Genomic DNA, 12131 nt, shown 5'->3' with positions numbered 1-12131 from the left:
AGCCGGAGGCTGATGGCTGGGCTCCAGGGCTGGGCAGTCTGATGGCAGACGGCCAACTCTAGACAAGGGTGGGGCTTGCAGGGAAGGTGACTGGGAAATCCCTCCAAGCGCAGGTGTGTGAGCTGCTAAATCACATAAGAAATAGAATAAAAGTGAGGGCATATTGGTTAGGGATGTCTGGACCACAACAGGTACAGGATATAAGAAACACCCTGAAGGATGTGGCTGGCCTCTGAGTATCACATAACTGTTGCCCTCTCTGCAGCTGCATATACTTTCCAGAGACTTGCACAAGACTGGGCACATTAACTTTTGGTGAGGGACTCTTGAGGCCAAGGGTCCTGAGGATTTGTAGACAGTTAATGGTTGCTAGGAGGGACTCATGTAGCCCCATCCTTCCTTGGAGATCTATAGGCAGTTCATGTGTTCTGAGGGAGAATGAGAGACATTCTCTTGTGGTACAGCCAATTCTAAGTTGCCCGTGCTTCTCTAAGTAACCAATCCTTTAGCCACGCTCCTGGAAATAACCTGGATTAAATTTATTGTACCACCAAGCTATACCTTAATGGAACCATTTCTTTGATCTGTTGTTGATTGACCTCTCTGGGGTGGACAGACATTGGTTAGCAGCTCCAGGAAAAGGTCACAAAGCTGTGTGTATGGATTTGTGCTGGGAATGGAATCCTTGCATGCTAAGCACACACTCTGTCATGGAACCACATGCCCTCAGCCCAGCTTATGTAAAGGTATGGATTGCTCAGGTGAGTATATACAACTTACTGGGCAAATAGGAGTACATAGCCTAAGTCATCTGATCGTGGCGGGGCACACTTGTAATCCTGGTGCTCAGGAGGCTAAGGCAGGAGGATTGCAAGTTCTAGGCCAACCACACGAGTCTATGAATTTGTATAGGAAGGCAGGTATGCACCTGAATGCTGTCAAAAGAATGACGTATCATGAGCAGTGCCTGGGGGATTGTGGGAGACGCTCCAGCAAAAAAGGCAGAGGGCCTTTTGCCTCAGGTGCATGATTGTTCTTGGTGCCCCCTGTGACAAACATTTTTATTAAGATATGTTTATTCTGGCTGGATTTCAGAACATATCTCTGGAACCCAGTCTGGCCAGTGTGCCCTGAATCTGGACACATCCTTCTGCCCTGCTTTAGTGCTTCCCCAGATACATCTCTTGTGTATACCAGGCAACTGTGGTCAGATCCATCTGTCCCCAGATACATCTCTTGTGTATACCAGGCAACTGTGGTCAGATCCATCTGTTCCGAGGAAGTTCTGGGAAAGGCAGCTCTGTTAAGATTTACTATGTGCTTACTGATATTTAGGTACATGTTTTTCTGACCATTCTCTTCTGAGCTCAAATAGCCTTCATTGGATCACTACTTTCTTTGTTCCATTCTTGTATAAGAGCACACTGAAACTGAAGTCAGGTTGTGTACAGCGTCAGACTGCCCCTTCTTTGAGGTCCTCAGATCCCAGGTCCAGCCGACAAGAACTGCACCAGTCAGCCCCAAAATTCAACAATGACGGCTAGTTCTATTTTATTTAACAATTACTTATTTTGTATGTGTCTGTGCATGTGCGGACATGTGAATGACATGGCATGGTGGTCAGAGGACAACCTGTGGGAGTCAGTTCTTTTTCTCTGCCAACTTGGTTCTAGGAACTGAACTCAGGTCTCAAAATTGGCAGCAAGTACCTTTATCTGCTGTGTTGTCTTGCTGGTCCCTGAGGGTTGGTTTTGTCAACTTAGCACAATCTAGACTCAAGGGATTCTCTAGAATAGGTTGGCATGTGGGGACATCTGGGGGAAATTATTTTGATTACATTAAAGGTGGGAAGACTATTTCATGGGCTGTGCCTCAAGCTGAATAAAAAGGAGCAAGCCAGCTACACGCATGCACACTTCAATCCATCGATTTCTGCTCTTGCTATGGTTGTAACTGTCTGCTTAAGGTTCCTGCCTTGATTCTCCCATGCTGAGAGAATGTAGTCTGGAACTGTGAACCAAATAAATCCTTTCTTCCATACATTGCTTTTATCAGAGTATTTTATTGAGTAACAAAACTAAGACAGCAGATATGGTGGTTTGAAAGAAAATGTCCCCAAAGGGAGTGGCCCTATTAGGAGGTGTGGCCTTGTTGGAGGAAGTGTGTCACCATGGGGTGGGCTTTGAGTTCTCTACACTCAAACTACTTCCACTGTCTCAGACCATTTCTTGTTGCCTTCTGATCAAGATGTAGCCAGTGTAGGCCCATATTTCTATATGGTGTGGCAGCCAAGCTCTAAAGCCATAGGCCCACCTGAGATGGTAACGTAGACCTGCAGACAGCGTCAACAATAGCCAGGAGGTGCTGCTCCTTCTCTGTTATAAATGTAGATCACCTGGGGAGAGGTGTTGGCTGAAGCTGATGACCTAATGGTCAGGATGTTTGGGGCTCCTTTCTATGTAATTTGGAGAATATCTTATAGAGATGCTAATTTAGGCCTACGTAATAGCTAGCATACTTCAGCAGACAGGTAGATGCAGATGTGACTAAAGGCCATTCACCTGGTTACCTAGGAGACAAACTAATGTATTTTCCCGCTTAATTTATGTGATGGTATATAAGCTGTTTGGATAATAAACGCGGGGAGATCGTCAGGAGAAAGAACCCTGAGAAGCCCTTCCATGATGACTGTGTAAGTTGCGTCTGATTATTCCTTGTGTCTCCGTTTCAGTCCAGTTAGGGAAAACAGTTATCTGTGTTGGAGCGACATGGGCCCCAACAAGCCAGCACCATGTCTCCTGCACACCGCTGCTCCCTGCCATGATGATGATGGACTGAACCTCTGAAACTGTGAGCCACCCCAACTCAATGTTTTTCTTTCTTTTTTAAAAAATATTTATTTATTATGTATGCAATATTCTGTCTGTGTAGATGCCTGCAGGCCAGAAGAGGGCACCAGACTCCATTACAGATGGTTGTGAGCCACCATGTGGTTGCTGGGAATTGAACTCAGGACCTTTGGAAGAGCAGGCAATGCTCTTAACCTCTGAGCCATCTCTCCAGCCCCTTCAATGTTTTTCTTATAAGTGTTGCCATGGCCATGGTGTCTCTTCACAGCAGTAGAAACCCTGAGACAGCAAGCGAGAGTGTGTCCTATGGAAGTGGATCGTCTGGACCTAGAGGTGGAAGTGTCCCTGTGTGGTGGGCGGGCACAGGCTACATGCCATGTCTAGAAGAGATGGAAGTGTCCCTGTGTGGTGGGCGGGCACAGGCTACATGCCATGTGCAGCTGTGCATGTCTGGAAGAGATTTTTCTACATTAGGTTATTCAATCACGAAAATTAATTTGGTCATGATTTCTGGCACAGTGAGGCATGTGCCTGTGGACAAGGATCCCTTGGCTTGGTGAGAGTGTTTGTATGGACAGGGGCATCAGAATCCAGGGACACGGGTGTCTAAGCCAAGTGAGGGAAGTGGTCCTGTGGCAAGGTGAAGGATAGCTGACGGATAGGTGGTGTGCGCTGCACAGGGACGACGGCTCTGTTATCGGCTGTGGGAGTGCGGGTGGGTGTGACAGTACCACACTGAGTGTCTCCCTCCCCCTGGGGTTTCACGTGGCTCAGGCTGACCTGGAACACACTGTATAGAAGAGGATGAAGTGAAATCCTGAACCCTCCAAGAGCTGGGATTATAGACATTTGCTGCCATACCTGGTTTGTGTCGGACTGAGGACAGAACCCAGGGCTCATGCTAAGCAAGTGCTCTGCCAGCCCCATGAGGTCATGTCTGATGGACAGCGTCCACTACAATGGAGGGTTTACTTGTGGATAGATGTGTCTGAGCCTGGTGGGAACACGTCTGTGAGGAAAGGTGTCAGGAAGCTAGGTGGACGGGGCATCTTCTGGTATAGGTGCGAGGCAGAGGCACAGCCTCTGATGGGAACACCCACTCAGGTCTTACCTTGAAACGGCGGTCATACTTGGTGACTGAGTCGGCAAAGTCCACTCGTTCCCTTTTGGCCAGGAACTGGCGCAATTCAGGCCGCTCCTCCAGCCCCAGATAGTCCCCGACAAAATTCCGGTTAATGCTGTTTCGCCTGCGTTCCTTCTTGTTCAGTAGGATGTTGGAAGCTGCGAGGACACATGTGTGGTTGGAAGTCATGGCCTTTCTTTAATCCCCCTGCCCGCAGACCGAGCCTCCTAGCGGAGCTCCTCACCTTCTTCCCGCATCTCCTCATACTTTCGGACCGCTATGTGGCGCCGCCAGGCTTTCTGGATGGTACGGGCGAAGCCATCAAACTTCCTCTCTCGCATTTCTTCCAGGAGGAAAAGCTGGACAGGGGGAGGGGTGTTGGGTCCTGGCCTCTCCCAAGGCCCTGAGTCCCCATAGAAGCCTCACACTTGCTATGCAGCCGAGGACAACTTTGAACCCCTGATCCTCCTGCCTCTGTCTCTGAAGTGCTGGGAGGACAGGCATGCACCCTCACACCTGGTTTAAGGGGTGCCAGGGATGAAGCCCAGGACTTCGTGCATTCTAGGGAAGCACTCTATCAACTAAGTCCCATTCTCCCCATCCTCTTCATGACTGTACCCAGAAGTCCTTCCCACTTGGGGGCTCACACCCCTCTGCATTAAATTAGAACAGGAGTGCTGTGATAGACAGAGATGGCAGGGCAGTTAAGAGCAGCTACTTCTCCTACAGAAGAGCCAGATTCAGTTCCCAGCACTCATGTCAGGCAGCACACAGCCCCCTGCTACTCCAGCTGCATGGGATCCAACATCTCTTCTAGCCTCTGTGAGACCCAGACATACATAGTATTCTCTCTCTCTCTCTCTCTCTCTCTCTCTCTCTCTCTCTCTCTCTCCCTCACACACACACATTAATAAAATTAAATTAGAACTTGTTAGTCTCAAATCCCAGCTCAGCTAGTGGTCTGCTCTTTCTGGGTGTGTGTGTGTGTGTGTGTGTGTGTGTGTGTGTGTGTGTGTGTGTGTATGTGTGAGTGTGCTCACACACGCGTGTATGCCTTTGGAAGCCAGGGGTTGATGCTGTGTGTCTTCTATTTCTCTCCAGCCTATTTTATTTTTTAAATTATTTTAGTGTGTATATTCTTGTCCACATGTACAATATGTGCACGCAGTGCACTCCGAGGGCAGAAGAGACATCAAGTCATTTGGAGCTGGAATTACAGATGATTTAACCCACCATGTGGTTGCTGGGAATTGAACCTGGGTCCTCTGGAGGTGTAACCAAGTGCTCTTAACTGCTGAGCCACCTCTCCAGTCCTCTACCTTAGTTTCCGAGGCAGGGTCTTTCTCTGAACCTGGGACTTGCGGATGGGCTAGCTGGCCAGTGACCCCACACTACTCCTGTTTCCAGCAACAGGGTTACAGGTGTGCCTCCCCAAGCCTGGCCTTGAACATGAATTCTGAGGACCACGCTCAGGCTTGCACGACAAGCACTTTACTAACTATGCCGTTTCTCTAGCCTGGAAAGTACTGTTGAGAGCAAAACTGGGCTCTGCTTTTTAGAAAATAACCAGGTCTTGTGGAAATAGGCTAGTGGATAAAAATATCTGTGTCCAAGCCTGAAGACTCACCCCAACAAGAGCAAAATTCAAATCAAAGGTCAGGGGATAGCTCAGTGGTGGCGTGTGTGGTTAGCATGGGGAGGCCTTGGGTTTTATCCCAGCACCACACACACACCTGTCTGGACACACACCACACATACACCACACAATCTGGACAAAGCCTGATTTCTGTTTTTTTTTTTTTTTTGGTTTTTTTCGTGACAGGGTTTCTCTGTGGCTTTTTGGAGCCTGTCCTGGAACTAGCTCTTGTAGACCAGGCTGGTCTCGAACTCACAGAGATCCGCCTGCCTCTGCCTCCCGAGTGCTGGGATTAAAGGCGTACGCCACCATCACCTGGCCAAAAGCCTGATTTCTATAATTGCATTTAAATTGTTTTTTTTTTTGTTTTCATAAAACACAGTTTTTCTACATTCTTATCCCTTTTTCTTTTTAAAGGCTTTATATTTTGTTGTTTCATTTTGTTTTGGTTTTTTGAGACAGGGTTTCTCTGTAGCTTTGGAATCTGACCTGGAACTAGCTCTGTAGACCAGGCTGGCCTCAAACTCACTGAGATCCACCTGCCTCTGCCTCCGAGTGCTGGGATTAAAGGTGTGCGCCACCACCCAGCCTCCTTTTAAAGTTTTAACGTTGCATTTATTTGTGAGAGTGTGTGTGTGTCTGTGTGTGTGTGCGTGTGCGTGTGTGCGCGTGTGTGTGTATGTGTCTGTGTGTGTGCGTGCGTGTGTGTATGTGTCTGTGTGTGTGCGTGCGTGTGTATATGTGTCTGTGTGTGCGTGTGTATGTGTCTGTGTGTATGCGTCTGTGTGTTGTGTGTGCATGTATCTGTGTGTGTGTATGTGTGTGTGTATCTGTGTGTGTGTATGTGTGTGTGTGTCTGTGTGTGTGTATGTGTCTGTGTGTGTGTCTGTGTGTGTGTATGTGTCTGTGTGTGTCTGTGTGTGTGCGTGTGTGTATGTGTCTGTGTGTGTGTCTGTGTGTGTGTATGTGTGTGCATGTGTGTGTGTATGTGTCTGTGTGTGTGTCTGTGTGTGTGTGTGTCTGTGTGTATGTGTCTGTGTGTGTGTCTGTGTCTGTGTGTGTGTATGTGTCTGTGTGTGTGTCTGTGTGTGTGCGTGTGTATATGTGTCTGTGTGTGTATATGTGTCTGTGTGTGTGTGTCTGTGTGTGTATGTGTGTGCATGTGTGTGTGTATGTGTCTGTGTGTGTGTATGTGTGTGCATGTGTGTGTGTGTCTGTGTGTGTGTCTGTGTGTGTGTCTGTGTGTATGTGTCTGTGTGTGTGTATGTGTCTGTGTGTGTGTATGTGTGTGCATGTGTGTGTGTATGTGTCTGTGTCTGTGTGTGTATGTGTGTGCATGTGTGTGTGTTTCTGTGTGTGTGTCTGTGTGTATGTGTCTGTGTGTGTATGTGTCTGTGTGTGTGTATGTGTCTGTGTGTGTGTATGTGTCTGTGTGTGTGTCTGTGTGTGTGTCTGTGTGTGTGTATGTGTCTGTGTGTGTGTCTGTGTCTGTGTGTATGTGTCTGTGTGTGTATGTGTCTGTGTGTGTGTATGTGTCTGTGTGTGTGTATGTGTCTGTGTGTGTGTCTGTGTGTGTGTCTGTGTGTGTGTATGTGTCTGTGTGTGTGTCTGTGTGTGTGTGTATGTGTCTGTGTCTATGTGTGTGTCTGTGTGTGTGTCTGTGTGTGTATATGTGTCTGTGTGTGTGTATGTGTCTGTGTGTGTGTCTGTGTGTGTGCGTGTGTGTATGTGTCTGTGTGTCTGTGTGTGTATATGTGCCTGTGTGTGTGTCTGTGTGTCTGTGTGTGTATATGTGTCTGTGTGTGTGTCTGTGTGTGTATATGTGTTTGTGTGTGTGTGTCTGTGTGTATGTGTCTGTGTGTGTGTCTGTGTGTGTGTATGTGCCTGTGTGTGTGTCTGTGTCTGTGTGTGTCTATGTGTCTGTGTGTGTGTGTCTCTGTGTGTGTGTGTGTCTGTGTGTGTGTGTATGTGTCTGTGTGTGTGTGTCTGTGTGTGTATGTGTCTGTGTGTGTGTGTGTCTGTGTGTGTATATGTGCCTGTGTGTGTCTGTGTGTCTGTGTGTGTATATGTGTCTGTGTGTGTGTCTGTGTGTGTATATGTGTTTGTGTGTGTGTGTCTGTGTGTATGTGTCTGTGTGTGTGTCTGTGTGTGTGTATGTGCCTGTGTGTGTGTCTGTGTCTGTGTGTGTCTATGTGTCTGTGTGTGTGTGTCTGTGTGTGTGTGTCTGTGTGTGTGTATGTGTCTGTGTGTGTATGTGTCTGTGTGTGTATGTGTCTGTGTGTGTGTGTGTCTGTGTGTGTGTCTGTGTGTGTGTATGTGTCTGTGTGTGTATGTGTCTGTGTGTGTGTTTCTGTGTGTGTATATGTGTCTGTGTGTGTGTGTATGTGTCTGTGTGTGTATGTGTCTGTGTGTGTGTATGTGTCTGTGTGTGTGTATGTGTCTGTGTGTGTGTATGTGTCTGTGTGTGTGTGTGTGTCTGTGTGTGTGTGTCTGTGTGTGTGTGTCTGTATGTGTGTCTGTGTATGTGTCTGTGTGTGTGTGTATGTGTCTGTGTGTGTGTGTCTGTGTGTGTGTGTGTGTCTGTGTGTGTGTCTGTGTGCTGCTGGGATGAACTCGCGGAAGCCAAAGGACAGCTTTTGGGAGTCAGTTCTCACCTTTTGCCAAATTTGGATGTCAAGCTTGGCAAGAGGCTTAATCCTCTGAGACATATCAACAACCCAGCCTTTTCTTTCAGCCATTTTTTTCTACTTTTGTTTTTCTTTTTAAAAGATTTCTTTCTTTTTGTTTGTTTTTTAAGGCAGGGTCTCACTGTGTGGCCCTGGCTGTCCTGGAACTCACTCTGTAGAGCAGGCTGGCCTCGAATTTATGGAGAGTCTCCTGCCTCTGCCTCCTGAGTGCTGAGATTAAAGGTGTGCACCACACCGCCCGGCTTGTTTATTTTTAATTGTATGTATTGGGTGTTTTGCCCACACGACTATCTGTGTACCACGTGCATGCAGTGCCCAAGGAAAGAAAAGGCATGGGAGGCTGTGAACCAGGCGTCTTCTGCAGCGGCAGTGAGTGCTCTTTAGCGGCTGAGCCATCTTTCTAGCCCCATCTACCTTTGTTTTTCCACTTTCATCTTACTAAAATTCCTTTCATCTGAGTCAGTCCCCCATACCATAAAAATATTTCGTGTTGGAGCTCAGTGGTTAAAAGCACTGGCTGCTTTTCCAGATGACCCCGTTTGTTACCTAGTCTCAACATGGCAGGCAGCTCACAACAGTCTATGCCTCCAGTCTAGGGGATCTGACGCCCTCTTCTGGTCTCTACAGGCACTGCATGTACATCGTACTGAGACATGTAGGCAAAGCATCCATACACATAAAATAAGGAAAATCTAAAAAGAAATCTATCTAATCTGCCTGCCTATCTCTCTATCTCTATCTATCTATCTATCATCTATCTATCATCTATCTATCTATCTATCATCTATCATCTATCTATCTATCTATCTATCATCTATCTATCTATCATCTATCTATCTATCATCTATCTATCTATCTATCTATCTATCATCTATCTATCATCTATCTATCTATCTATCTATCTATCTATCTATCTATCTATCATCTATCTATCTATCATCTATCTATCATCTATCTATCTATCTATCTATCTATCTATCATCAATCTATCATCTATCTATCTATCATCTATCTATCATCTATCCATCTATCTATCATCTATCTATCTATCTATCTATCTATCTATCTATCTATCTATCTATCATCTACCTATCAATCTATCTATCATCTATCTATCTGTCTGTCTGTCTATCTATCATCTGTCTATCTATCTATCTATCTATCTATCTATCTATCTATCATCTATCTATCATATCTATCTATCTATCTATCTATCTATCATCTATGTATCTATCAATCTATCTATCATCTATCTATCTATCTCTCTGTCTGTCTGTCTGTCTATCTATCATCTATCTATCTATCTATCAATCTATCTATCTATCTATCATCTATCTGTCTGTCTTTCTGTCTGTCTATCTATCTATCTATCTATCTATCTATCATCTATCTATCTATCTATCATCTATCTATCAATCTATCTATCTATCTATCTATCTATCATCTATCTGTCTGTCTTTCTGTCTGTCTATCTATCATCTATCTATCTATCTATCTATCTATCTATCTATCTATCTATCAATCATCTATCTATCATCTATCTATCTATCAATCATCTATCTATCATCTATCTATCTATCTATCTATCTATCTATCTATCTATCTATCTTTCTATCTGCAGAATCTTTCTACACGGCCCTGGCTGTCCTGGAACTCACAATGTAGACCAGGCTGGCCTCCTGAGTGACAGCAAGCTTAAAAGGACGTGCTACAACACCCAGCTGGTGCACACTTTTAATTCCCGCATGCAGGGGGATCTCTGTGAGTTCCAGGCCAGCCTCGTGGAAGTAACAACTTCAGGCCAGCCAGGGCTGCATAAGGAGACCTTATCAAAAACAAAAAAACTCAACAAATAATTCATTCCCCCCCCCCATGCTGATAAAAACTGAACACAAACTCATCATGTGTTCATTGTTCTCATCTGGTCCATTTCCCCAAAATCAAGATCTATATGTCAAAATTTTTGTCTCAGTTAAACCTTTGGGGGACACTAAGCTGCATGGAATCCCCGGCTCTTCTGCCTCAGCCTCTAGAAGGCTGGGATTTTGGTGTTGTGCGCCGCCACACCTAGCAATGCATATATCTCTCTCTCTCTCTCTCTCTCTCTCTCTCTCTCTCTCTCTCTCTCTCTCTCACTGGAGACGAAACCCATGTTAGGCAAATGCTGTGTAACTGAGCTGTATCCCCAACCTCAACCTCGTCCCCCTTTTTCCCTCCTGCTCTCCTCTTCCTGTTTGTTTGTTTGTGTGTTTATTTGATTTTTTGAGACGGTATTTTTTTTGGTAGCCCTGGCTATGCTGAAACTCACTCTATAGACCAGGTTGGCCTCGAACTTGGAGATCCACCTGCCTCCGTCTCTCTAGTGCTGGGATTAAAGGCGTGCACCATCATTGCCCAGCTCCCTCTTTATTTTCTTATACTCTTATATTTCACCTTTTAAAATGTGTGTGTATCTGTGTGTGAATGTGTGTGTGTGTATGCATGTGTGAATGTGGGTGTCTGTGTGTATGCATGTGTGAATGTGTGTGTATGCATGTGTGAATGTGTGTGTATGCATGTGTGAATGTGTCTGTGTGTGAATGTGTGTCTGTGTGTGTCTGTGTGTGAATGTGTGTGTCTGTGTGTGAATGTGTGTGTGTCTGTGTGTGAATGTGTGTGTCTGTGTGTATGCATGTGTGAATGTGTGTGTCTGTGTGCTCGTGTGTGTACAGTGTGGCAGTGCAGTGCAGGAGTCCCATGGTGCGTATGTGAAGGTCAGAAGACGACATGCTTGTACAGCCTGTTTTTTCTGTCCACCTTTATGTGAGTTCTGGGGATTGACCCAGAACTTTCTCTCTGTCACACACACTCACCGACTCCGGGTTCTTAACAAAGACCTTGGTACTCCCCATCTGGTACTGGTCTGGCTCCATGTTCACAGCACGAAGCAGGTGCTGGACTCCCTGGCGTTCATCTCCACGCCACCGTGGCCATGTCTCAGGGGTCAGAATGGCATACCTGCAGGCAGAAGACATGAGGGTGTGGGGGATTTGGAGCAGACCTGAGGTTGGCCATTTTAATAGGTGAGGTAATCAAGGCAAGGAAGACGGGTGCGTCACCTCTGCAGGAACTTGGAGAACTGCCGACGGTAGGCAAAGCCTGCCCTGCGCACCCGGATGTTTTCCCGTAGGCCCAGGTACTCCACCTGGTGCTTCACCCTGTGGGAGGGAGGTAGCCTAAGTTCCAGAGAGTGGGAGCTGCCCAAAGCAGACCAAGGGGATGGGGCCTGGGTTTGTGGTAGGGGCATCTCATGGATCGGTCGGTCAGTCTGTCTGTCTGTCTATTATATCTATCTGTCTATCTATCTATCTATCTATCTATCTATCTATCTATCTATTAGCTATGTATTTCGCTATCAATATATGTTATCTATTTTTTATTACCTATCTATACCTGTCATCTGCCTATCTATGGCCTATCTATTGTCTACATATCTGACTGTCTATATGTCTGTTTGTCTGTCTGTGGCTAGTGTTGCTCTGTGCAGCCTAGGTTTCCCTTGAATATGAGATCCTCTAGCTTCTGCCTCCCAAGGCTGAGAAAAGAATACATGAGCCACCATGTGAAGCTTGGGCATGGTTTAGACGGTGTCTCAGCTCAATCTGGGAACCAAATCTTGGACTGAGACCTGAGGGGTAGGTCTGGGCTCATCTTGGGGGTTGGTTCTAGAATCAGTTCTGGAGTTTAGGTCTGAGAAATTGGGTTTGGATTCTCTTACAGTCTGTCTGGGGTTACCTGGGGATTGGTGGGGGTGCCTCCATTAGTTCTATCTATAACTCTGGGGCCATAGAGGTTTT

General features: G+C 46.3%; 1 protein-coding gene across 1 annotated transcript in view; it reads right to left on the bottom strand.

Moving 5' to 3' along the window:
• The window catches only part of Myo1f (myosin IF), a 55948-nt gene that overhangs the window by 11367 nt on the left and 32450 nt on the right, over positions 1–12131 (bottom strand). Inside the window, exons 18-21 of the mRNA XM_041669208.1 lie at positions 11394–11492; positions 11148–11292; positions 4217–4331; positions 3961–4130 (exon numbers count right to left, since the gene is read on the bottom strand). Coding sequence (XP_041525142.1) covers positions 3961–4130; positions 4217–4331; positions 11148–11292; positions 11394–11492 — 529 coding nt within the window. The remainder of the gene's footprint in view (positions 1–3960; positions 4131–4216; positions 4332–11147; positions 11293–11393; positions 11493–12131) is intronic.

This window comes from Microtus oregoni, unplaced genomic scaffold (genome assembly GCF_018167655.1).
Source record: "Microtus oregoni isolate MIOR12 unplaced genomic scaffold, Mior012 000019F_ref0000042, whole genome shotgun sequence".
In the NCBI taxonomy this organism is placed as follows: domain Eukaryota; kingdom Metazoa; phylum Chordata; class Mammalia; order Rodentia; family Cricetidae; genus Microtus; species Microtus oregoni.
The sequence above is the reverse complement of the archived record's forward strand: the minus strand, read 5'-3'. Positions and strand labels throughout refer to the sequence as shown.